This window comes from Arachis hypogaea, chromosome 2 (assembly GCF_003086295.3).
Source record: "Arachis hypogaea cultivar Tifrunner chromosome 2, arahy.Tifrunner.gnm2.J5K5, whole genome shotgun sequence".
In the NCBI taxonomy this organism is placed as follows: domain Eukaryota; kingdom Viridiplantae; phylum Streptophyta; class Magnoliopsida; order Fabales; family Fabaceae; genus Arachis; species Arachis hypogaea.
The window spans coordinates 100288723-100315990 of NC_092037.1; the positions used below are offsets into that span (position 1 = coordinate 100288723).

Consider the following 27268-nt stretch of genomic DNA (forward strand, 5'->3'; position numbering starts at 1 on the left):
AATGTGACTATAGATGTAGATAAAATTTAGTTATATTACTTATATATAGTTTCATTGTATTGTATTGCTTATAAAGTTAGATTATAATTATGACAATAGAATTGTTCTTGTACTTTTATATGTGTGACTAATTGGTGGTGTTAAAATATTACTCTTAATTATAAATAAGGTTTATAATTTAAAAAATCAAAGACTCAATTAAAAAGATATCAAAAAATGACGTTAAAATATTCTAACTCTTTAAAATAAAAATATTCGAAATTCAATTAAAAATTATTTAAAATTTAAACTCAATAAAAATTTATATTCAATGTGTTTTGTATTAAATATATTTAATAACCTATTATATTATATTGGTTGAAATTAGTTTTTATGATGTTAATTTTTTAATAACATTTTATTAAAAAAAATCATTTTTTCAGAAATTTTTTAAAAATTAATTAATATTATATATATATTGTTACATTACATCTTGTTATAAAAAATTTATTTATTTCTAATGTTTATATTAAAAATAAAAACAAAATTCAAATTAGTAAATTTTAATCTATAATATAATAATAATATAGTAATTATTTTATATATTATACGAATAAAAATTAATTATTTTTTTATTTATAAAAAATTTAAGAGCTTGTTTTATATATATATATATATATATATATATATATATATATATATATTTTGATGAATGTGATATATTTTTTTATGTAAATAATCTTTTAAAAAAATCTAATAATTAATCTATTACTTTTTTGTTTTAGTCCAAATTAAATATTTTTTATTATTTTTGGAAAGAAAATCTTTTGAAAAATTTAATAATATGTGATGAGGAACACCGAATAAATTATACAGAAATCAATTAAAACACAACATGAAAACTAGGGGTGTTCGCGGTGCGGTTTGGTTCGGTTTTTGAAGAAAAAGTCATCCGATCCGATCGGGTAATTAAATTGCGGTTCGGTTTGGTTCGGTTTTTTTATCGAAGCCATCCGAACCAAACCAAACCAATTAAAATCGGTTTGGTTTGGTTCGGTTTATTCGGTTTTTTCAATCAATTAAAAAAAATACATCACGATTAGCAACGCTTTGAGCAAGGCTGATGGCCCTTTCACTATAATCCGTGCCAGTCAAATCAGAGAACTTGGAAAGGTAGCAAGAGTAATATATCTTATAAGTGTACCTTCCCTCCAAAAAAGCATATAATAGTATTAGTATATACATTTCCATGCCACCTTTATGTAGCAACTTTCTTTGTTTACTTGAATATATCTTTTCATTTAATTAGCAATTAAATATATTTGTGTATGAACAAATTTATATGGCACAAGATTCACATGCCTTCCGATTTCCAACAATACACATTTTGTTATAATAAATAGTAATTCAGAAATTTGCTAACTTTTACAAAGTCTTTCTTTTCTCTTTTTTTATATAAAAGAATTATACAGCATATATTACTAAAAGTGCAGAACATCACAAGAAATACCATACCCTGTTTAGCTAATTCTTGGAGAAGGAAACCATTGCCTGTCCTAATGTGAAGTACACTCCAATTAGATAAAACTTTATTTCCTAAGTCACTAGCTTCAGCTTTGACATCATCAACATGATTTGGTATGCCGCCTTGAGAGATGTCAACGCACAAGGCTTTTGTCCAAGATGCAACTACTTCCATCACATCAGCCCCAAACCTGCACATGCAAAATAAAGGCAGAAAACATAAATGAAAGTTAAACAAGTCATAATGTTCATCATTATAGATAGCGCAACAATGTATCACTACCAAAAATTGCCTATAACAATAATGTTCATCACTGCCTAGAAGTTCTCTTAACCAAATTAACCAAGTCACAACAATGAATCAATAACCAACAAGGCAACAACAGTACCAAATTACCAAGTCAGCAATAAATCAATAAACAGCAATGATCAAGAATAAAGTGAACAAAACCTGAATAATAAACTGATAACCTAAGCTGAACAAGAAATCAATAACAAGCAAGACCAAATTACCAACATAAACTGAACAATAAACCATTAACCAGCATTCCAGCAATACCAAATTATCAAGAATAAAGTGAACAAAACCTGAACAATAAACTGATAACCCTAAACTGAACAAGAAATCAATAACAAGCAAGACCAAATTACCAACATAAACTGAACAATAAATCAATAACCATTATCCAGCATTCCAGCAATAACAAATTATCAAGAATAAACTGAACAAAACCTTAACAATAAACTGATAACACTAAACTGAACAAGAATGGTAAACAGCTAAACATTACCTGAATAAATGGCTCGGGCTCCATATTCACTTGAATCGGCTGCTGGGTGGAAGTGGCAAGGTGCTGTGTTGATCGTGGGTGCTGTCTGTTGTGCTGCCCTATGCAAGTTTAATATAATTTGAAGATGAAAACATGTAAAATTACCAGAAATTCAAACAAAAATACACTGAACATAGAACAAAAATTATTCAAAGAAAAGCATAAATTCAAACAAAATTACACTGAACAAAGAACAGAAATTATTCAAACAAAAGCATAAATTCAAACAAAATAAAATTATTTAACAATGACCAGAAATTCAAACGAAAATTCACTGAACATGAAACAAAAATAATTCAAATTAATACTTGACTTGGATGAGTTGGATCCTCCATATCTGGTGTTCGGTGTTGGGAGGTGCTGCATGCTGGAAGGGGCTGGTCCGGCGCTACTGGGTGGCTGGTCCGACGCTGCTGGGAGGCATTGCTGCGAGGCGCGGCTGGGAGGCGTTGCTGCGAGGCACTGGTTCGCGGGACTGGGAGGCGCTTGTTCGCGGGACTGGGAGTGGGAGGGGCTGGGAGGCGGGGCTAGGAGGCGCTGCTGGGAGGGGGCTGGGAAGGGTTGGGGTAATGAGGTTTCTTGGCTGCGCTAGGGTAGGAGAATAGGAGTTAGTGAGTTAGTGGTTTAGGGTTATCTGATGGGTTGGGCTTGGGCCGTTTGGGGGTGGGGGGCGAATGGTTTTTTATGGTTTTTGGTTGACCGATTCGGTTCGGTTCGGTTAAGGTTTTTAGTATCAAAACCGAAAACCGAACCGAACCACATAAAAACAGCAAAATATAATTTTTTCGGTTTTTTCGGTTTTCGATTTATTCGGTTCTCGATTTTTTCGGTTCGGTTGACCGGTTTTGTTCGGTCTGGTTCGGTTTTGAACACCCCTAATGAAAACATATTTAAAAAAAGACGTTTTATGCGTCTTTATCTGAGTGGCCTCTTTTTTTATATATGGGGCATTCTATTGTATAGATTGGAGTGGTATAGAGAAAGAATATAATTCCTTTTATAATTATTTTTTATTATTTTATTATTATTTAAAATATGGGTCCTATCTTTATTAATCTCTCTTTCATACTATTAAAGGAAAGATATGTAAACTTACATTTTTACCATATAATTTACCTTTATATATTCTTTTATTCTAAGAGTACAAACCAACAAGTCCATGTGATAATAAAAAATAGAAAATAATCTTTCACCATCTTCAGTCATACTATTTATTTAAAATTACAAATGGAATGAATTTAAAGTAAACAATTACATTAAATATTTCATTTAACAAATTCTAGGTTTTAGTTTTGAGTACCTTAGATGGTAGCATATATAGTTTTTATTATATTAGGTTTTGAATACACAATTTATCTATTTTATCTTTTTAAAAGTTGATATACATGTTTTTTTACAATTAAAAAATAACATCTCTTATATCTTATTTTATTATTATATAAATTCTTTTGCCAAGTGATAATTTTTATAGAATTTTAAATTTTTTTCTTTTACTATTCTTCCTCATTTAATACCTTTACTAACATTATCTTTTAATTAATAATAAATTTAATATCATTATTAGGACATTTCCTAAAAAAACCGTCATAGTGTCCATTTATCATTATTTCTTATTATTACAATATTATTCCATTCTTATATATTTTACATTATAGATAAAATGATCGGTTTATTAATTTATTTTTATAGATCTTTGAATTTTTTTTAAAAAATGATAAGTTGTAAAGTCAATTGATATTTAATAATATTAAAAAAATTACTTTAATATATATACACTTATAAATTGTCATTGACAAAAGTAGATTTTATTATACATTTATAATATAAAAGTTATTAATAATACATTTGTTTCAAGAGTAAAAAATACTATCTAGACAAATACTTCAATATATATTGGGTATTAGATTTGATCAAATTAGTTTCCATTATATCATTATCATTGTATTATATTATAAAATTTACTATATTTATTTTAAGAGCTATATTGATTGTTTTATAACTAACAATAAAATTCAAAACAATTTTTATTATCATTTTAATTATCTAAAAAATTTATACAAAAAGTTTACAACATTAGTTTTTCGTATATTGTATGGGTGTAAATCTAGTTAAAATAGATAAAATATTAATGATTTGACTTATAAAATAAACTAAAAATGTGCTAAGTGATGATTATTTGTTACTTAGGATAAGTACTTTAATTTTTCAAAAAAATATTTTTAAGGGAGTTTTGTTACATATTAAAAACAAACTAAAAATGTAAAAGTTCTAGACAAATTTTATTAACCAAGGACAACTGCTCTTCGAGGTAGAAAGTTAATAATGCGAATCTACTTTACTTGTTGGATGATTTCGTTCACATATTTTTTTATTGTTTAATAAAAACTAAAACCATTTACGAATAAAATAATAATTCAATAAATAATAAAACATTGAGAGCTCTTGTCTTCTCTACATAAAACTTTAGTAAAAGCAATTATAATGATATTCCAGCTACCTTTTTTTTTTGAATTGTTTGTGACACCTTGGCTCCACATACATGAATTTAACGTCCTTCCAAAACAAAGCAACGAGTAAATGAGTAAATGTACAGAGTGAGAATCTAGTAAATGACTAAAAATTGCAAACTAGAGAACCACAATATATATATACTCCCAAAGGGTTACCCTAACTAACTTTTGGTGCCATCAAACTTTGATTTAGAGTTAGTTGCTGTCAAGTGCGAAGAGGGAACTAACTTTGATTTAAAAAGAGAGTTTTCAAGACTGAGAGAGATGATATGAACAAGACACAAAGGGAGAACCTTGTGTATGTGAGGGAACTAGCCTATATAGAAAGATATCCAAAATGGAATCAAACAGGAAGCTTAAAACAGAAACTAACACTTTAACATACTATCTAATACAGAATTGGGGGTTACAAACAAATTATTATTCCTAACATTCCCCCCTCATACTCAGAGTATTCATTGGGAAAACTGTGTTTGGACTCAACTTCACAAAGACAATTTGACACAGGTTTTGTGAGCAAATATACCATTTGATGATATAGTTAAGGGAATGTGAGACAAAAACAATTTATTCTTAATGATTTTATCCCTCTCACAAAAAAATAAAATAAAAAAGAATCTGATATTTAAAATGTTTTGATCTATTGTCTAAGAATGGATTGTGTGCCATTAACCACTTCTCACTGGAATTCTCAGCCATTAACCTCTTGCTGCTAATTTCACTCAATGCAAGAGCTCCTCATTTCTCTTGCTTTCATAGTCAAGTTTCTTCTATTTGCTTATAGTAAGCAGTCAGCTATAAGCAACCTTGACGCCTCAGCCTTCCTTTTCCACCTTGGGTTGAGAAACACTGTCTTCATATTATGTTGAGCTCCCCATATCAGTTTAGCTTTCAAGGGAACAATTGCAAAGTGGGAACCAGAGATGGTTGATCATGAAACTTGAATGAAGGGCAGTTCATAGATTCAGCAATTCTGAGAAAAAAACCATATTGAATTTCAGGGTCTGGATAATGAGAAACCTGTATAGAACAAAATTTGACAAGTTTTGCCATAAGAATCATAATGAGATACTGATGTTAAATGCTGATAAATTAGAAAAAGAACCGAAGTTTCATGAAAAAGACATCAACCAACCAATGGAGCTAGAATTGTGTTTATATACGTATATTTAGTCAATTTAACTTCTTCACTAGGGTGTGGGAACTGAACTTTTGCATTTATATCTCCAAAACTAGAGATGAGAAATTCTATTGCAGTTACCCATCTAAAATGGATGAAGTATGTGCTGTGCCAAGCACTCACAAGATGCTTGAAAAAAAAGCATCTTTGCACTGGTTTTCACGAATGCTCTCATTACCATATCTCTCTATAAATTTCTTGCACATTAAACTTTGCATTTCAGACAAAGACAAGGAAAAAGTAGGAGACGTTATAGAAAAATTCCAATAAATACATAACATCAACTCAAAAAGACAATTATACTTCTGCTATTTACCTTTAATTATCTGCTTCCTTTACAGGAGAAGCAAATTCTGTAGTTGAAATAGTCGGTGGTTCTAGAGAGATTCACTGGTATAGCAAGTTGCTCTAAATGTTCTTATAAACCTGAACAAATGCTAAAACTTATTCCAGTTCACTCCAATTCTCACGTTTCCTCCGATCCTCAGTCATCTGTCTATAAGCTTGACGGATCAGACTTCCTATTATAAATAGAAACCAACATGTGAGACCCCATGAGTATATTAGAGATTGTAGATATTGAAGCATAATGGGATACTAACATAAAGTTTTTTTTTTTCATAACCCCCTCCGGACCAAACAAAAAAAAAGATTGCAAGAACGTTAGACAGATCAACTTGGATTGAAGATAATAAAAGTTAGATCAGCAATACATAAAAAAGAATTCAATGAGGTCAAACGAGGGAGACTCAATGCAAGAATATGGGGAAAAACATAGAACATTATCAAACTGAATTTAAAAATGGAGGACCTTCTAAATCTATGACTCGTCTGGTAAGTGCCCAAAATGACAGAAGAAGAAAAAAAAAAAGTAAAGAATTGAAATTTGATGTTACCAATGAAGGAACTTTGTAATTGAATCCGTGGGTCGTTCATTTCTTCCAGCTTACAGCTCAAAGGACATTCTTTCCCGATGACAAATTTTGCTATGGAGGCAGGCGCTCTTTCTTCTGTAATATTCTCCAGCTTTGAACAGCCAGTAATACTTAATTCTTGGAGGGAGGTGAGATGACGAAGCCCCTTGCAGTCTAGCGTCTCCAGATTTGGAAAGAACAGCAATTGTAGAGACTGGAGGGAAACAGGAAGGCAACCCTCTTTGGGGAAGGACTTAACTTCATTCCATTGACCAAGGGTAAGATCGGTAAGGCCTTCACTGTGCAAACCCTTTGATGTTATCCACCTCTCTAGTTTCTCACAGCCAGCGATATGAAGAGTTGTCAATTTCGGCGGGAGGCACTCCTCTCCGAAACAATCCATTTCTGGGCAAGCCGCTATTACAAGTTTCTCTAGGTCAGCAAAGCCTAGCCCCGGCATGGATATTAAACGGTGGCATTTTGAGATAAAGAGTGCCTCGAGGTTTGGAAGGGATCCCAATGCAAACAACGTCAGTGAATCACACCGGCTCACGTGTATCTCCTTTAGCGACTTATGTTGCAGTGGCTCTGAGATTGTTAATTTTGAACAATCTTGTATTCTCAGAATCTGTAGTGAATCGGGCAAATAATCTCCTGAAATTGATATTGCTGACCAACACTTCTTGATTTCCAAATGTTGGAGGCGAGGCGATTGGATGTGGGGTAGCCACTCCAATACAGACTTCGCCAGCTGGGTTTCTGAAATTAGTACTCCCTTCTCCTGACTCAGATAAAACCCAGAACCCTTTACAGTTAATTGGTGAAGCTTGGGAGCTCTCGGCAGTGAACATGCAAGCTCTTCGCAATTCCAAATGGTGAGTTGCTCCAGAGCCGGAAGGTGGGGTGACAGATCTCCACTCAACACCGGACAGTCGCGTATTGAAAGGCTTTTAAGTTTCGGAAATACATCAATCTCATCAGGAATATGCCACTTCCGCCAACCACGCATCCTCTTAAATTTCAGACTTTGAAGAGCTTTGAAGGGTGTATCCTGCTGAAATGATTCATTGTTTTTGTAAAACTCACAACCAACTCTCTCCAACCCATCAATTTCAAAAAACTCTAGATGCTGCAGAGAGGGTAACTGTCCCAGTGAAGGAACCTGACAGCAATTCTTACAAGAACTCAGAACCAATTTGGTCATATTGGAGTAGCAAGAAAGGCCTAAGCCTAACCAATCTGGGAATATTTCACCCCTGAAACCCACAATTGATAACCCTTTCAAGTTTCTATGAGGTTGTAACTTGTCAAGTATATCTCTTTCAGTTTCAACATCCACAATATCACCATCGGGAAGCCATTTCAATTCTAAAATGTTGATGTGCTTCTTGTTACCCATCTTTGCCTCCAAAACTTCACGGCTGTTGCTGACATTCTCCAAGTTGGAAATGCAAAGTGAGCCATGAAGATTGCCAAGTGCTCCCAATTCCCTTATCCCGTTCTCCTCATGCTTTCCGACAACATAACCACTTAAGAAGTTCAGATGATTTAACTTACTCATTCCTTTCGGCATCTCTTTTAAAGAATCAGCTCCTTTTATGTCAAGATGTCGCAGGCTCACAAGATCTTTCATACGGCTAGGAAGCATTTCTAGTTTCTTACAATAACACAATTTCAACGTTTGGAGATTGTATAATTTACACAAGGACTCGGACAATCTCACAATAGGTGTGTGTGAGAGATTCAAATAATGCAAATGGATTAATTTCTCTATTGAGTCAGGCAATGATTCAATAGAAAAATATTTAAATGACAAAACTCTTAAACACCTCAAATGTAATTGTAAGAGCCAAGAGTCGCTTTCTAAATTAATTGATCCATAACGATGAAACAAATGAACATCTAGAAATGTTCTCATATGTGTTGCTCCCTTATAGGCCTCTCCAAGCTTTAAGATTCGATCATCAGGATTTGCAGTATATGACAAATGACGAGTTTTGCTGCAAATCTTTTGTGAGTCTTCAAATTCTCTTAATTTGAAATAGAATTTTCCAGCAAAGAATGTTGCTAAATCATGCATGAGATCATGCATTACAAATAAGCCAACATCTTTACTAGAAGGCTGAAAAAATGACCTTGCAACTAATTCATCAAAATATGCACGACCAATATTTTCTAATGTGCAATTTTCTATTGGTTGTACGAAATCCTCAGCCATCCACAACAAGATTAATTCCTCTTTGTCAAATTGATAATCTTCGGGATATAATGAGCAATAAACAAAACACCGCTTTAAATGTGAAGGAAGATAGTGATAACTAACTCTTAATGCAGGAACAATTTTACTCTCATCTTCTGAAAACTCTCAAATTTCACTTTCTAGTATATTCTCCCAATCTTCTTCACTATCCTTATTACGCAATAAACATCCAAGTGTCTTTACAGCCAAAGGTAATCCCTTGCATTTTTCAACAATTTTTTTACCGATTTTTTCTAAGATTACATATTGTCTAGAGTTAGTAGAAAGAGATGAATGTTTCAAAAATATTGACCAGCAATCATTGTGAGACAATATATCTAATTTGTAATGTAAATTCGTAGATGACACTACAGAATCAACATTTTTATTGCGAGTAGTTAAAAGGATTTTACTTCCCTTATTCCCACTCAAAAAAGGTTTCAGAAAATTGTCCCACAAATTTTGCTGATTATCCCAAACATCATCTAAAACAACTAAGAATGTCTTCTCATTTAACTTTTCCTTCAATTGAGTTTGAAGTGAATTCAAGTTAACCATGTCACATGGGGAAGACGTTATTTCCTCTATCATAGCCTTCGAATCACTAATAGGATCAAATCTAGTAGCTACACACACCCATGCTTTAATGGCAAACTTCTCCTTCACTCTGGCATCATTGTAAACTAACTGAGCCAAAGTAGTCTTTCCAATTCCACCTATACCTTCTATAGAGATCACAGACAATTTATCATCACAGGTTTCCTCAAACAACAATTTTATGATGGCTTCCTTGTCACCGTTCCTGCCATATATATCAGAACTTTCAATCAGAGATGATTGAATTCTCCATGACATGTCCTCCAAATCTTTGGCAACCCCTTGTTTCAGATCAAGATCATCTTTCTCTTCAACAATAGACTCTAATTTGTCAACTATGTCTTGCATCCTAGTTACTACCCCCATCTCATCGTCATCACCATCTTCCAAAATTGAATCAACATAGTGAGACCAGGAAGAAGAGTTACCTGGATCCCTTTGAGTGGGAGTGGCAGCTTTAGCGGAGAGTTCATCGAGCAAATCATCAGCCATATAAAGAGCATCTTGGAGATCAACAAGCCACTTCTTCACTTCTTGGTCTCTGATCTGCTTCTGCTCAGCATCGTCAAGCACAGGTCGAGTGGCACGGAGACTCTTTCTCAGCTTTTGAAGCAACCTCTTGTCAGCTAACTTCCTTGCTGTTGGGGTTGCGTTGACATCGATTGAAGACAGCTTGTTCAAAACAGTATCAACAAAGGAAGAGAGATAGGCTCCACCCACAAGTTTTGCAGCCATGATCAATCTCAAATTCAGGAGATGATGCGATCACAACAAAGAGAGAAAGAAAGAAGGATTGTATGGTAACGAGGAAAATTGTTGGAGCTAGATTGCTAAATGTAGATGAACTTCTCAAGCACAAAGGATCTCAAGTGTTTAAGGTTAACAGTGAACTAACAACGTTCTTTGCCGAGTCTTAAATAATATGTAGTGCTAAGACATTTGTTACAATGCTGAATATTGTATAATAATTAATTGAAAACATGAGACGCATAAATTAGGTGATAACAGTTACGTACATAGCTCAACAAAATATATACATGTAATTAAATAAACAGTATAGTAGTTGGCATACCGAATTACCGATAGCATAATCGCAAAATCACATTACTCCATGTGCAGAATATTATTTCTATTTATTTAATATATTCCCCAGTCCTCGCATGTCTAGCTAATTAGTAATTAGTGGAAAAAGTCAACTCTCTCTTCTTTCTTTCTCTCCTTTTCAATCTGTCTCTTTTATGTTATACGCCTATATATTATATTATACGCTACTCTTTTATGTTTTTTGGTAAGTCTCGACACCCATGAAGATGGTGTAAAGTGTAAACAATTCAAAAGAACTAATAAAAAGAAAAGAAAAGAAAAAGCTTCATGTTATAACATTCACACGGACATGGTCACAATATTAATTATGTAATCTACTCGAGGAAAGTGTTTATGTATTATGTATATATATTATGTTGGTAATTTTGTGTATTAATTTATCTCTTTTTGGTTTTGTTGGGAAGCCCAATTCCTGTTGTTGCTACAGACCATTTGAGGTCCACTGTTAAATTCTGCAGAATCAAGTGAAGACTAATTGAATTTGAAGATGAAGAAGATGATTGTGAAAGAAGAAAGTGAAGAAAATACTGAATTTCCTCAAATGTTTTCAATATGAAACCAATCTGTTACATTCTATCAAGGGTTTCTATTTATAGCAGATAATACCTAACAGGAGCTAAGAAGGCCAAGTAAATAGAAAATTGAAAACTCTTGCAAAACAGAAAGCAGAACCAAAACAGTCAAACAGAAAGCTGAATTTACATTCAATCTAAAACTAATTTCATCGTAATTTCATTACTAGGTTTATCATCCACTATGTAAGGCCCTTTACAATCAATATATCTTAACTTTGATTATAGATAAAAATTCAGGCCAACAGATTTTACCTTTCTTATTACTTGGATATCTACTTAGCTTATCACTTTTCACTTCATATAAAATGTCCTGAGTTCCCCAATATGAGTTCATGGTGGATTTATCATCTTATAATCAGAACATGCGAAAAATCAGATGAAATCGCAAAATTTACATTAAGAATACTGTATTGAACATTGAGGTTAAATATGACTTAGATTATCAAAATCAAGATACAAGTTGTTAGCAAGACCCTAAAGATGCAATTTCAATAAAAGGAATGAAATATAGAAAATTACCAACATTTCACTTGCTTATTAGCAATAAGAGCAATGCTAGGGGGCCAGCAGTTTTATTGAATTTTGGCCAGCATATAACCAGCAGAGGAAGGTGAGCCATTGGATGAAATCTCATACCAATCTCATACCATCAAATCATCATTGATGGTTAGTTGATGGCTAACAATCACAAAAATTGCTAGCCCCCTAGACTTTTCCTTAGCAATAATTAAGCTAAAATAGTAACTGATATGTGTGAGACAAGTAATTGAAAGGTTTAATAGAATCATCAACAAGAACAAAATATATATTAGCTTATGATAACCACAATATATTGACCAATAAGATAATCATTTTAATAATAAATATATGAAAATGAAAAAGTAACATTGTATTTGACTATTTACTTTTTTGTTAGTATTATTATTATCATCTATGTTTTTATTCTAAGCAAGAAAGGAAAATTGGCAAATGTCAGATAGAAAAGAACAGCAAAAGAAATATGAGTCTTTCAAAAACCATGTTGAGAAAGGTAAGACAATGTTGTTGTGAACTTCGTTTAGATAGAGCAGCAAACAATCGAAATATAACTATGTTAGTTGTAAATTAGATGTGAAACAGTTGTTATAATACAGCTGAGGATTACTTCATATGATTAGGGAGGAAAAACTCTGGTGCAATGGGTTTATTAATCTTTTAAATATATACTTTATTTAAAATAATAAAAATATTTATATTTTTAAATTTATATTGAAATAAATATAATTATAAAGATTTTAAAATATAATTATATGTAAAGTATTACAAAATAATAAAAAAATATAAATAGTAAAAATAATAAGAGTGGTTTTTTCATAAATTTGTTTTAAAAATACAATAATTTACGTTTTTAAATTGTTTGAACTCCAATTTTACGTAAATACATTGTTTCAAAAATGGATACGTAAATACATTGTTTCACTATTTTATATAAACCGCTACTGCTAGTAGCGGTTTACAATTGCACAGAAACCGCTAGTATCAGTCGCGGATTATGTGTATTTTTGGTTGGTCATAAACCGCTGCTGCCAGCAGCGGTTTATGTAGGTTGGTGTGCGTGCGTAAACCGCTGGTGCCTATAGCGGTTTACGTCTAGTATGTGTCAATGGGCTCCCTATATAAACCATGGAGGGGCCAAATGTAGAAAGGTAGGGTTTTATTCACAAATGGATGGGAAGAATAGTATTAAAAAAATACAATACTCAAAGTATTAAATTATATAAATTAAGACTATTTTTTTATTCTCATCTCTTTTACAATTTATAAATAATAAAATAGTTTATTTTTAGCCAAAAGTTCACTAAATCATATATTTTTCTCTTTAACAATCACTTCATTCTCTTTTATTTATATCAACCATACAAGAGATACTAGGAGAGTTTGAAACATGGGTTGTGTTCTTTGCTGCTGATTTACATTTGAGGTTCTAGCTAAACGAATTTTTTTTATTTGTGCAACTTTATTGTTTTATCCCAAAAAATAAAAATTATTTGTATTTTATAGTTGATTGATTGGATAAATAATAGTGATAACATCATAATTTTAATGAATAAAATAAAAAATATAAATATGCATGTAATAATTTTTTATTTGTATTTATTATTAAAATGAAACTAAATAGCAAATCAAAGAGGGAGTATTCACAGAGTACTAAAATATATAAACTAAGAATAATTTTTTTTATCTTCATCCCTTCTAAAACTTATGAATGATAAAATAATTTTTTTAGTAAAAAATAGTGAATTTTTTTATTTGATTTGCTATTTTTAGTGAAGAAATTTACTATTTTTTACTAAAAATAAATTATTTTATCATTCATGAGTTTTAGAAGGGATGAATATAAAAAAAATTAGTCTTAGTTTATATATTTTAGTACTCTGTCAATACTCACTCTTTGATTTGCTATTTAGTCTCATATTAATAATAAATACAAATAAAAAATTATTACATGCATATTTATATTTTTTATTTTATTCATCAAAATTATGATGTTATCACTATTATTTATCCAATCAATCAACTATAAAATACAAATAATTTTTATTTTTTGGCATAAACAATAAAGTTGCACAAATAAAAAAAATTCGTTTAGCTAGAACCTCAAATGTAAATCAGCAGCAAAGAACACAACCCATGTTTCAAACTCTCCTAGTATCTCTTGTATGGTTGATATAAATAAAAGAGAATGAAGTGATTGTGAAAGAGAAAAATATATGATTTAGTGAACTTTTGGCTAAAAATAAACTATTTTATTATTTATAAATTGTAAAAGAGATGAGAATAAAAAATAGTCTTAATTTATATAATTTAATACTTTGAGTATTGTATTTTTTTAATACTATTCTCTCCATCCATTTGTGAATAAAACCCTACCTTTCTACATTTGGCCCCTCTATGGTTTATATAGGGAGCCCATTGACACATACTAAACGTAAACCGCTATAGGCACCAGCGGTTTACGCACGCACACCAACCTACATAAACCGCTGCTGGCAGCAGCGGTTTATGACCAACCAAAAATACACATAATCCGCGACTGATACTAGCGGTTTCTGTGCAATTGTAAACCGCTACTGGCAGTAGCGGTTTATATAAAATAGTGAAACAATGTATTTACGTATCCATTTTTGAAACAATGTATTTACGTAAAATTGGGGTTGAAACAATTTAAAAATGTAAATTGCCCTATTTTTATTTTGCAACTAATCATCTAATAGACTAATAGAATCATTTCTAAGTAGATAAACTCCTCTTCATTTGTTAATGTAAATATTTCTCTCAAGTAAACCACGAATTGTGATAAAGTAATAGTGGTAAGAGTTTTATGTATGATATATAAGTAGGTCAAATAGTATAAATTTAAATATTTTGTAACTTCAAATTTATTATGATACTTTTAATGTAGATATTTATTATATTTAATTAATGCTTTATATTTCTATGAAATAATAATATGTAATAAATTAATTAATCATGGAAGTTATGGTTTTAATTTTTATTCTTTTTTAAATATTTTACTAAAATTTGATTGGTTGATTTCTAAATTTTGCCAAATAAATAAAATTGATGAGGTGGCAGTGACATCATTAGGAGAACAAACATAAATTAAATCTAATGTACAAACTATAAAGACTTTGGCATCAAATCTATCTCTCTATCTATTCTTAATATATAAAAGTAGGTACATAGGTTTACCCACATTGTTTTTAAGTTATTTCTCTTCTTCTATTAACGCCATATTAGCACCAACACTTACTTGACAAAATTTTAGAATCCACCACTCAAATCTTGCCAAATCAACTTTTATTTTCACATAAAAAAAACACAAAAAACAACTAAAAAACACAATAAAAACCAACAAATTAACTTTTTCCAAATCAATCCTTATTTCTAAAACAACAAAAACACAAATTAACATTTACCCTAACAAAAAGCTCTCAAAACCAAAGAGTTTATTACCTTTCTCAAACCCTCACTCTCTTAGCACCTCTCCATACCAAGATCCTATTTCCTCCATCCTCTTCCGGTCCCATCTTATTTCCTCCATCCTCTTCCGGTCCCATGAACCATTGTTTTTTCCTCAAAACAAATTGTACATCACGATGTCCATCTCCGGCGGAGCCGCATTGCATAAATTGCAGAAATCAGGGCAAACTTAATTCCTCCTCTTGCGGTTTCCCTACCAGAGCTCGATTCTGGGTCTCAGACCAACATCACCATTCGGCGCTGCCAACATAGGAAATTTGTCTCAGGTATCTTCCTAAAGATTTTCAACTTTGCCGTTTACTCTTCTCATTGTTCAATATCATTTTCAATAGCCCTATTTATTTGTTATAAATGATCACATTTTAATTGTGAACTCATTGTAAGTAGGACAAGTTTATGTATTCCTCCTTTGTAAACGGTTATCCAGAGCTCGATTCTGGGTCTCAGACCAACGTCACCATTCGGCGCCGTCAACGTAGGAAATTTGTCTCAGGTATCTTTCTAAAGATTTTCAACTTTGCCGTTTACTCTTCTCATTGTTCAATATCATTTTCAATAGTCCTATTTATTTGTTATAAATAATAACATTTTAATTGTGAACTCATTGCAAGTAGCACAAGTTTATGTATTCCTCTTTTATAAACGGTTTTGTCCAATCCTCAAAACCAAAATTAATGTGCATTTAAAATTATTGCTCCCTATATACTATCGATTGCAATATTTCATCATCAAATTATAAATTGTTATTTTACATGTGGAGTACTTCCACAATCTATATTTACGTGTTCCTCTTTTTCAAATTGTTATTCAACATGTGCAGTATTGCTTCCACAATTTACTTAGAATGGATTATCATTCTTTGACCATGTCCTATTCCCTTTGTTGTAGAAGGATTTGCAGTGGTAATGACAGACCGGAAGAGTTAATACCCAAAATTGTTAGATGAAAATCAACCAATCACTATTTAGTAAAATGTTTTAAAAAAATTAAAACAAAAAACTCTTATCTATTATTATTCAATCGAAACATCAAGTATTAATTAAATGCAATAAACATACATTAAAAGTGTCATAATAATAATAATTATAAAAAATTTCAGTTACAAATATTCAAATTCTACAACTTATACATATTAAGACTCTTACTACTCTTCATTTCTTAATCTCTTATACTAATTGTCAAAAATTCCTTAAATTTAATATAACATTTTTATATGTTTTTCATTCTCATTCATTTATTTTTTTCATTATTTACAAACAAAAAAACCGTAAGAAAAGACAAAGTGTAGCCATTAATGCAAATCGAAAAATGAAAAAAAAAAAGAAAATGCAGTTTTGTATAACTCTAATATAAATAACCTATGTCTTTTTTAAAAATAAATAAATTCAAAATCTATTTATAATATGTTCTCTAAAATATTTTTAATATAACATTTATTAAAATATACTATATAGTATAAATAATCTACCTCTCCGCGCATTGCGCAAGTCTCACTCTAGTTTTATATAATAAAAATAGATAGATACTTTTTTTAATCCTAGTTTACTATTTACTTACTTACACTTGAAACACAGCAGTTTTTCTGAAATTTAAAAAACTTAATTTTAAATTGACTAAAATAAAAAAATGTGTACAGCATATAAAAATAAAGTGTGCATTTGACAACCAACTTTTTCTTATCCTTTATTTATTTATTTTCTGTCTTAACATTCTGAATTCATCCTTAAAAAGTTTGGGTATGGTTTGGAAGCTTCTGTTTCAATTGGCCTCCTGTTACTATGAATTCTAAGAATTAGCGTATGAATTGCAGCATAAAAGACTAAGAATGATAAATGCCTAAAATTATTAACTTGGGGTAGAACAAAATATGTGTAGAAAGAAAGAGCTTCAAGACTTTGTGAGAGAAATGATATAAAACTGAATAACCTCATTCATTGATTACACACAAGATACAAAGGGGAACCTTGTATATGGGACGGAACTAGCCTATAAAGAAAGAATTCCAAAACAGACTCAAACAGGAAGCTTAAAACAGAAACTAACACCCTGACTTACTATATAATCCAGAATAGGGGGTTAATTAGTTTCTCACATTCTCTAATACAAAGTTCCATCAAGTTAGTCAGCAAACCTCCTTCAACAAAAGAAAACTTTGTAGGCCGTGCTGTATGGAAGAGGCTTTCAGTGGAATGCAGAGAAAAAAAAAAAAAACTTGGGAACCTCAGGTGTTTGATCATAAAGCTTGAATGAACGGCAGTCCCAGTCATAGATATAGCAATTCCAGAAAAGAAATTATACTGAATTTCCATTGTCTGAGTAATGAGAAATCTGTATAGAACAAAAATGGATTTGTATTATAAGAGGAAGCATAGTGCTGCACAATGCTGCCAGATTATCAAGTAGAACATTGTTCTATAAAAGATGAAAGCATCAAGCAATTCTATTGCACTATAGAGAACTGAAGTTTTGCATGTTATGACTTCTAAACTAGAGATGAGAAATTCTATTGCAATTATCCATTTAAAATAGATGAATTCAACATACATCTGGAGGCCATTTACAACTAGCACTGGTTTTCAATGAATGCATGCATTGCCATATCTATGAATTTCTTTCAATTTTAGGCTCTGCATTTCAAACAGAGACAAGTGTAATTAGATGGAAAAAATGAACAAGTAGGAGGCATTATTAAGTAACATCAACACAAAATTTCCTTATGTTACCTTTGATATCAGTGCACCCCAATTCTCAACTTGCCTCAGCCATGTATTAATATTGACTCTTGATTCTTCCCTATTATAAACGAAAACCAACATTTCGTTTAGCACTTACAAACCATGTAGTAACACATAATAGAATTTGATGAGGTCAAATGAGGAAAACCCAATGCAAGAGTATGCGGGGAGAAAAAACAAATAAAAACTTGTCAAATTGAATTAAAAATTGGAGCACCTTCAGAATCTATTACTTGTCTTGGAAGTACCCAAAATGACACAAAAATATAAATAAAGAATTGAAATTTGATGACATAAGTAAGTAAGCCGTTTGCTTCCTAATTGCATTTGTCATAGCTTTCGGATTGAATTTGTGGGTCTTACTCTCTTCAAGAACCTTGGTTTAATCAATATGGATTGAAGATGAAAAAATCAGATCAGCAACGCATAAGAGTTTGCAAAAATTAAACAAAGAATATCAATGGCATAGCTAAACTATGTCCTGTTTTCGTAATTCGAAAATTGGTATGAGTTTGCAAATCAAAGAGAATAATGTATTTCATAAAAAGTTCGAACGCACCTCCTCCATAACATACTAACAGACAGAATCCTTGCATGTTGCAGAAATGGTGGCAAATCAGAATCCAGGAAACAGATCGTACAAGTCTGCAATCAACCTTACAAATTTTAAGTGAAATCATAGCTAAGGGACAGATAAATGGCTAAGAATGAAAAGAGAAATTAAAAATTAAGGGAAAAAATTGGTTTGACATATTAACAAGGGAATGAGAAAGTATGGTGCGAAGAATTAGCATTTTAATTGGAGGGCGTGCAGTGAGTTTAGGGAAGACGAGAGCTTACCTGTTTGGTATTGAATCCGTGGGTCGTTCATCTCTTCCAGCTTACTCCCCAATGGACATTTTCCCTTGATGAGGAGTTTTGACAGGGAAGCAGGCAGGTTTGGTTGTGTGATATTCTCCAGCTGTGGACACTTTTCAATTGTTAATTGTTGGAGGGAGGTGAGATGGTGAAGGCCCTTGCAGTCTAGCATCTCCAGATTTGAAAAGTACGACAATTGTAGAGACTTGAGGGAAGCAGGAAGGCAACCCTCTCCTGGGAACCCCTTAACTTCATTCCAAAAGGAAAGGAAAAGATGGGTAAGGCCTTGACTCTGCAAACCCTTTGATATTATCCACCTCGCTAGTTTCTTGCATTTATAGATCCGAAGAGTTGTCAAGCTCGGCGGGAGGCACTCCTCTCCAAAACAATCCATTTCTGGGCATTCCCGTATATCCAATTCCTCCAGAGCCGGAAGGTGAGCAGGCAGATCTCCACTTAACACCGGACAGTTGGCTATGGAAAGGCTTTTAAGTTTCGGAAATCCATCAAAGTCATGAGGAATATGCCACTCTCGCCAGCGGGCCATTCCAACAAATTTCAGAGTCTCCAGAGATCTGAAGGGTGTGCCCTGATGAGATGATTCAGCGTTGTTGTAAAACTCACCACCAATTCTCTCCAACCCATAAAGTCCACATATCACCAGATGCTGCAGAGAGGGTAACTGTCCCAGTGAAGGAACCTGACCACAATTCTTACAGACAAACAGAATCAATTTAATGATATTGGAGTAGCAAGGAAGGCCTAACCAATCGGGGAATGTTTCACCCCTGTAACTATAAATTGATAACTTCTTCAAGTTTCGGTGAGGTTGTAACTTGTCAAGTATATCTCTCTCTTTTTCAACATCAACAGTCTCACCACCACCACAATCATCCTCAACATCGTCATCGTCATCGTCATCATCCTCCTCATCCTCATCCTCCTCCTCCTCCTCCTCCTCCTCCTCCTCCTCCTCCTCCTCCTCGTTGTCCTCATCCTGGTCCTCATCCTGATTGTCATCGTCATCGTCATCATCTTCTCGAAGCCATTTCAAGTCATCATCAGAATCATCATAATCATCGTCTTCTCGAAGCCATTTCAAGTCTAAAATGATGACGTGCTTCTTGTTACCCATCTTTGCCTCCAAAGCTTCACGGCTGTCTTTCACATTCTTTAAGTTGGAAATGCAAAGTGAGCCATGAAGATCGTCAAGTGCTCCCAGTTCTCTTATCCCATTCTCCACTTGCTCACTGACAATATAACCACTTAAGAAGTTCAGATGCTTTAACTTACTCATTCCTTTTGGCATCTCTTTTAAACTATCAGCTCCCCTGATATCAAGATGGCGTAAATTCACAAGATCTTGCATGCGGCTGGGAAGCATCTCTAGCTTCTCACAATTCCACAACTTCAATGTTTGGAGATTGTATAATTTACACAATGATTCAGGCAGTGTGACCATAGGTGTGTAAGAGAGATCCAAATAACGCAAATGGATCAATTCACCTATTGAATCAGGCAATGACAGGATTTCAAAGCGACGAAATGACAAGACTCTTAAACACTTTAATTGTTGTAGCCCAAAATCACATTCAATATCATTTAATTGAACATCAACAGGTAGTAATGTTCTCATATATATTGCTCCATTATAGGCCTCTGGAAATTTGGAGATTCGACCCCGATTATATGATAAATGACGGGTTTTGCTGTCTGCAATGTGTGGATTGCTAAATTCGTCGACTCTGAAAAAGAATTTTCCAGCAAAGAATGTTGCTAGATCATGCATGAGATCGTGCATTACAAATAACTCATCATCAGCACTAGAAAGTTGAAAAAATGATCTTGCAACTAATTCATCAAAATATGCACAACCAATATTTTCTAATGTGTTGTTTCCAATTGGCTGTAAGAGATCTTCAGCCATCCACAACAAGGTTAATTTATTTTTGTGAAATTGATAATCTTCAGGATACAATGAGCAATAAACAAAGCACCGCTTTAAATGTGAAGGGAGATAGTGATAGCTAACTCTTAATGCAGGAACAATCTTATTTTCATCTTCCGGGAGTTCCCAAATTTCACTTTCAAGTATATTCTCCCAATCCCCTACATTATACTTATTGCGCAATAAACCTCCAAGTGTCTTCACAGCCAAAGGTAATCCCTTACACTTTGCAACAATTTTTCTACCAATTGGTTCTAGAGTTGCATATTGTTTAGAATTAGTAGAAATACATGAATGCTTCAAAAACACTGACCAACAATATTCGTCTGACAATAAACTTAGTTGATAATGTCGATTAGGAGCTGCGAACACAGAAGCAACCTTTTCACTACGGGTTGTTAAGAGAATTTTACTTCCCTTATTCCCATCCCGAAAAGGTTTCAAGAAATCCTCCCATGTGCCACGTTGATCATGCCAGACATCATCCAAAACAACTAAGAATGTCTTTCCTGTCAACCTTTTCTTCAAATCAGATTGAAGAATATCAAAATTGTCCATGCCACAAGGACGGGAATCTAGTGCCACTATTATTGTCCTTGTAATATGAACAGGGTCGGAATTTTCAGCAACACATACCCACACTCTAGTGTCAAATTTTTCCACCACTTGGACATCACTGTAAACCAGTTGAGTCAGAGTAGTTTTTCCTATTCCGCCCATACCCACAATGGGGATCGCAGTCACAGGTGATTCAGCATGACAAGCATCATCTAGCAACAATTTGATTATCTCTTTCTTGTCATTGTCCCGACCAAATATGTCAGAACTTACAACGAGAGATGTGGATGGAGTTCTCCATGACGACATGTCCACCTTGGCGCACTCTTTCAGACGATGATAATTTTTCTTTGCTACAACAGACTCTACTGTGCCAACTACTTTTTCCATATCACCACTGTCTTCAATATATGAATCAACAAGACGAGACCAGGAAGAAGAGTTACCTGGCTCCCTTTGAGTGGCGGCGATGGCAGCTTTAGTGGAGATCTCATCGAGCAAGTCATCAGCAAAATAGAGAGCATCTTGGAGATCAACAAGCCACTTCTTGACTCTCTTGTCAGTGAACTGCTTTTGCTCAGCATCATCAAGAACAGGTCCAACATCATACAGACTTTTCTCCAACCTTCCAAGCAACTCCTGGGCAGAGTAGTTTCCTTCAAGGACAGAGTCATCTTCAAGTATTAAAGACAACTTGTCTAAAATGGCATCAACAAAGGAAGTGAGATAAGCTCCACCATCAAGTTTTGCAGCCATGATTGAATCTCAAGTGCAGCAGAAGATGAGAAAGAAAGAAAGGCGATGGATATGGAAAGGGTTCGCACTTTGCAGTGTAATGTAGTCTCTGGATTTTCTCAAACAGAAGCTATGTGAAGTGCTTGGTTTGTGTGGGGAGTGAAATTGACTTGAGCTTACTTTGTTCAGACAAAATGATGTGTTTCTCAATAATCTATTTTGACAGTGTGTTTCTTTACTAATCTCACAACGATTCGGTGTTTGATTTCCTAGTTTGTCATCAGTGCCTCTATCAATGTATTGAGGGTCCACAAGGCTTTGGTTCTTTATAGTGGGTTTGCTTTTGCTTTATTTCCTGCATGAATTTGTTCACTCTCCTTTGTTCACTTTTTAAAACTTCTTTGTAGATTAACTACATGGCTTTAGGATTAATAAATTTTATAACAGTAAGCAATTCAATCATGAATCAACGATTCAGCCCCTCCTAAAATATTATTTGTGATTTTTTTTCTGCTTCGTTTTGTAATTGTCAATCTTAACATAATAATATGCAACTTATTTCAAAGATTTATCATTTCATTGGTCAGGAAAAATAATAATATTATATCAGAACAGTTTAATATAGATAAAATATTAAATTGACTTCTAATATAAAGGTTTATCTATCATATACCTTTAGGATACATGTTAGCTAAACCTATAAAATAAACTAAAAACTGGCACACAATTATTCTAGTTACTTAGGATAAGTACTTTATTTTTTATAAAGAATTTTAAAGGAGTGTTGTTACATATTAAAAAGCAAAGTTTATAGAATTGCTTAGTGTTATATATTTAATTATTTATTGTGTTTTGTGTGGTGGTGATTTCGTTAAATTCATAAAGTGAAAGATATTTTTGCAAGGTGCACTCAAATAATAGAGAAATTGACTTGATAAGGCTTTGGTCTAGTGACAAATTCACATAGCTTATGTTACGGGTCCAGGCTACGGATCTCGGACCCGAGGTTAGACCCGAACCCGGCTTCACGAGTCCGACCCACCGCTTTCTTCTAGAAGTCTCGAAATCGGCCCTCCAGAGCTCCTAACCAACTTTCGAATTCAAACGTCTCCCTTATCTTAGCCAAATAACATAAGATAAGATATTCACCATCGCCTATAAATAGAGGACCCAAGTCCCGCCAGGTATTCATTCCATTCTACACACCTTATACCTCTCAGATCCATTCTGACTCGAGCGTCGGAGTGTCTTTGCAGGTACCTCCCCCCATTGCCCCAGTCAAGTGATCCGGCACCTGCCTCAACCCGCAAGTTCTCAACCCGTACCAGAGACATCTTGTACATTGGCGCCGTCTGTGGGGAACTTGCGCCGACTAAGCCAGAATGGGGGACGTGCTCGAAGAAGCCTCCTCGAGCCAGAACGACTCTCGAACAAAGAATCCAACCCCAGAACACCAGGAAGTCACAAACCAAGGGAGGATAGCGAGTACCATCCACCATGCGCAGAATAAGGAAAACGATCACATCGTCACAGAACCGCGACACCCTGAGAAAACGGGAGACAAAGCGGCACAAATCATCCAATACCTCTGCCTCCGGGTCCAGGAACTCGAAGGCAGATTGGCCGCCAAGGAAAGATACAATAACGAACACGGAAGCCATGCGACCTCCAGGTCAAAATCTCGCCACGGCAGATCGCCAAATCGGCGACACGATAAGAGAGACGGTCGCAGCATATCGCACGACCACGGGCGAGAAAAATCGCCAGAACGGTGATACAGCAAAAAGCACAACCGTAGCGCCTCCCGAGATCTGAGTCGTCGGCACGACTCGGACGAAGATCGGTGATACAGAGAAACCAAGCACACAAGAAACGATCACACGATAATGGGAGCCACACCTTTCACGGAAAGGATCTTGAAAGAAAAACTCCCCAAGGGCTTCGATAAACCCACTGACATGAAGTACGACGGAACTAAAGATCCCTAAGAACATCTAACGGCCTTCGAGGTCAGGATGAACCTAGAAGGAGCAGCCGACGCAGTCCGATGCAGGGCCTTCCCGGTGACCTTAGCCGGACCAGCGATCAAATGGTTCAACGCCCTCCCAAACGGATCCATAGCTGGTTTCCACAACATCTCACGAAAGTTCATGGCCCAGTTCACGACCAGAATCACTAAAGCTAAACACCCCATCAGCTTACTAGGGGTCACACAAAAACATGCACGAAATCCAAAACGTCGCCAAAGACTACATAAATGACGAAGAGGTCAGTTAGGTCGTCGTTGCCAACAAACGGCAACACAACCACGCCCAACACGGCAACCCGACACCACGACATAACCCACCACCCAGAGAAAATCAAAGGGACCACCCCAAACTGACAAACACAAGCCGACCGCCAAAAATCGGCAAATTCTCCAATTACACGCCCCTGACAGCACCAATTACCGAGATATACCACCAAATAGCAGATCAAGGCATCATACCGAGAGCCCGACAGCTCAAAGAAAGGACGGGAGAAAATAAAACCCTTTACTGCGACTACCACCGAGGTTACGGGCACAGGACACAAGACTGTTTCGACCTTAAAGACGCCCTCGAACAAGCCATACGAGACGGCAAGCTCCCAGAGTTCGCCAAAATCATCAGAGAGCCAAAACGTGCGGAGAGAGACAGGTCGCCAGAAAGAGAAGGGCGTAACCCAAGTACACAAAAGCAACCCCCTAGGGAAAGCCCAGAGGAAGACCCGACCATCATAGTAAACGTCATCACAGGCAAAGACGTATCCACCAAGTCAAAATCAACACTGAAAAAAGATCTCAAAGTGATGGCCGTCAGAAACCAAACTCCAACCACCATGGCCGACAATACGATAACCTTCTTACCTGAGGACTGCCAGCACGGCACCTCGGCTGAAGACGCTCCTTTTGTCATCTCGACAAGGATCGGAACAGGGCTAGTACGAAGGATACTGGTAGATACCGGTGCAGACTCAAACATCCTCTTCCGAGGAGCCTTCGACAAACTCGGGCTCCATAACGACAATCTCCAAACACACCGCAACGGCGTCAGGGCACTCGGAGACAACTTTCTTAAACCGGACGGCTCAATCACCCTCCCCATCACCATAGGGACGGGTAACTAGAAGAAGACAATCCTATCCGAATTCGTAGTCCTAAAAGACTCCACCGTCTACAACGTAATTCTCGGAAGAAAAACAATCAATGATTTCTCCGCCATCATTTTTACCAAATACCTCCTCATGAAGTTCAAAACCAAAGACGGCTCCATCGGAACTATCCATGGAGACCGGGAGGTCGCAGCAGAGTGCGACAACACCAGCTTAGCTCTACGAAAGAAATCCCGAGATGCGGCCGGAATATCCTAGCCGACCTGGACGCTCGACAAGATGGCCAACCCAGGCCAGAGCCAGAAGGCGACATGGAAAAACTACAAATAGGGCCAACCAAAGAGGAATACACCTTCATTAACAGGAACCTCCCATACGATCTTAAAGAAGATCTCTCCCAACTCCTGAAACAAAATAGAGACTTGTTCGCATTCACACCAGCCGACATGCCGGGAATAAACCCCGATCTAATGTCCCACCGGCTAGCCGTGGACCCCAAAGCCAAACCAGTAGCACAAAGAAGACGAAAAATGTCACCAGACCGAGCTGCCGAGGTCAAAAGGCAAGTTAAAGCCCTACTCGAAGCCAACTTCATCAGGGTACTCCCCTACACGACCTGGCTAGCCAATGTCGTGCTAGTAAAGAAATCTAACGGGAAGTGGCGAATGTGCGTTGATTACACGGACATCAACAAAGCCTGCCCAAAAGACGCCTTCCCCCTACCAAACATCGACGGATTAGTAGATGCCGCATTAGGCCATCAATACCTCAGCTTTATGGACGCATACTCCGGCTACAATCAGATTCCGATGCACCGACCTGACGAAGAAAAAACAGCGTTCATCACCCCAGATGGGACATACTGCTACACGGTGATGCCCTTCGGCCTAAAAAACGCCGGAGCCATCTACCAAAGACTCGTCAACAAGATATTCCAAAGCCTATCAGGAAGCAAACTAGAAGTTTATATAGACGACATGCTCGCCAAGACCGAATCCGGCGAACTACTCGTCAGCGACCTCAAGGTCATAATGAACACCCTATGAAAGCACCAAATGCGGCTTAACCCGGCAAAATTTGCCTTCAGAATGGAGGCAGGAAAGTTCCTCGGATTTATGATCACACAACGCGGAGTTGAAGCAAACCCGGAGAAGTGTCGAGCCGTCCTTGAGATGACGAGCCCAAAAAACCTTACCGACATCCAAAAGCTCACAGGCCGACTGACGGTGCTATCCCGCTTTCTCGGAGCGTCGGCTCAAAAGGCAATCCTCTTCTTCAGACTGATGAAAAAAGGAGCCCCTTTCAAATGGGAAACGGAATGCGAGGAAGCATTCCAACATTTCAAGAAAGTCCTAGCAGAACCGCCAGTACTCGCCAAGCCTCAAACGGGGGAGACCCTCTACTTGTACCTCGCCATATCGGAAGAAGCACTCGCAGCGGCACTCATCTGCGAAGACAAGAAGAAAGAACAAAAACCCATATACTTTATAAGCAAAGTCTTGCAAGATGCGGAAACTCGCTACTCACACCTAGAAAAATTAGCTTTCGCACTCCTCACGGCCTCCCGATGACTGCGACAATACTTCCAGGCTCACCCCGTGACGGTCTGAACAGACCAAGCGGTCAAACAAGTACTACAAAAACCCGACCTAGCGGGAAGGATGCTAGCATGGTCCATCGAACTGTCCCAATTCCAGATCAAGTTCGAACCCCGAAATGCAATCAAAGCACAAGTCATGGCAGATTTCATCGCCGAGATGACCCTGAGAAATCCCACCCCCAAATCATGGAAACTACACGTCGACGGCTCATCGAACGTCACCTATG

At 35.4% G+C, this 27268-nt stretch overlaps 3 protein-coding genes across 5 annotated transcripts; all 3 read right to left on the bottom strand.

Moving 5' to 3' along the window:
* Positions 1-1348: 1348 nt before the first annotated feature.
* On the bottom strand, positions 1349-5896 carry LOC112757020 (uncharacterized). The gene is made up of 4 exons (XM_072210753.1): positions 5762-5896; positions 2642-2921; positions 2295-2392; positions 1349-1694 (listed from the first exon to the last, which is right to left on the bottom strand). The coding sequence occupies exons 1-4, from the start codon at positions 5894-5896 to the stop codon at positions 1683-1685; spliced, it is 525 nt and encodes a 174-aa protein (XP_072066854.1). The 3' UTR covers positions 1349-1682.
* On the bottom strand, positions 5046-10508 carry LOC112729751 (putative disease resistance protein At3g14460). Its single transcript, XM_025779905.3, has 4 exons — positions 9590-10508; positions 6920-9193; positions 6340-6544; positions 5046-5863 (listed from the first exon to the last, which is right to left on the bottom strand). Exons 1-3 carry the CDS (start codon positions 10506-10508, stop codon positions 6468-6470), a joined length of 3270 nt encoding a protein of 1089 aa, XP_025635690.1. The 3' UTR covers positions 5046-5863; positions 6340-6467.
* A 6861-nt stretch (positions 10509-17369) lies between these two features.
* Positions 17370-22716, bottom strand: LOC112729759 (putative disease resistance RPP13-like protein 1). Of its 3 annotated transcripts, XM_029293526.2 has the most exons (5): positions 19051-22602; positions 18770-18855; positions 18199-18268; positions 18020-18102; positions 17370-17803 (listed from the first exon to the last, which is right to left on the bottom strand). In XM_029293526.2, exons 1-2 carry the CDS (start codon positions 22328-22330, stop codon positions 18827-18829), a joined length of 3309 nt encoding a protein of 1102 aa, XP_029149359.1. In that variant the 5' UTR covers positions 22331-22602; the 3' UTR covers positions 17370-17803; positions 18020-18102; positions 18199-18268; positions 18770-18826. The 3 variants fall into 3 exon arrangements, with proteins under 3 accessions (XP_029149359.1, XP_025635698.1, XP_029149360.1); XM_025779913.3 differs by lacking the exon at positions 18020-18102 and having other exon boundaries at positions 19051-22716; XM_029293527.2 differs by lacking the exon at positions 18020-18102 and having other exon boundaries at positions 18770-18866.
* Between the last annotated feature and the right edge of the window lie 4552 nt (positions 22717-27268).

Bases quoted from the DNA above. Each gene is read 5' to 3' on its own strand.
- LOC112757020 (XM_072210753.1), bottom strand. From the start codon at position 5,896: ATGGCAAAACTTGTCAAATTTTGTTCTATACAGGTTTCTCATTATCCA. The intron at 2,922-5,761 runs GTTCCCACTTTG...CTCCTACCCTAG, and splicing joins TTCATGATCAACCATCTCTG to CGCAGCCAAGAAACCTCATT. The intron at 2,393-2,641 runs GTATTAATTTGA...AAACTTGCATAG, and splicing joins ATCCAACTCATCCAAGTCAA to GGCAGCACAACAGACAGCAC.
- LOC112729759 (XM_025779913.3), bottom strand. From the start codon at position 22,330: ATGGCTGCAAAACTTGATGGTGGAGCTTATCTCACTTCCTTTGTTGAT. The intron at 18,856-19,050 runs GTAAGCTCTCGT...GGTTGATTGCAG, and splicing joins ACGGATTCAATACCAAACAG to ACTTGTACGATCTGTTTCCT.
- LOC112729751 (XM_025779905.3), bottom strand. From the start codon at position 10,508: ATGGCTGCAAAACTTGTGGGTGGAGCCTATCTCTCTTCCTTTGTTGAT. The intron at 9,194-9,589 runs GTAAAATCCTTT...TATATCCCGAAG, and splicing joins TTTGAGTGGGAATAAGGGAA to ATTATCAATTTGACAAAGAG. The intron at 6,545-6,919 runs GTAACATCAAAT...TATTTATAATAG, and splicing joins ATTACAAAGTTCCTTCATTG to GAAGTCTGATCCGTCAAGCT.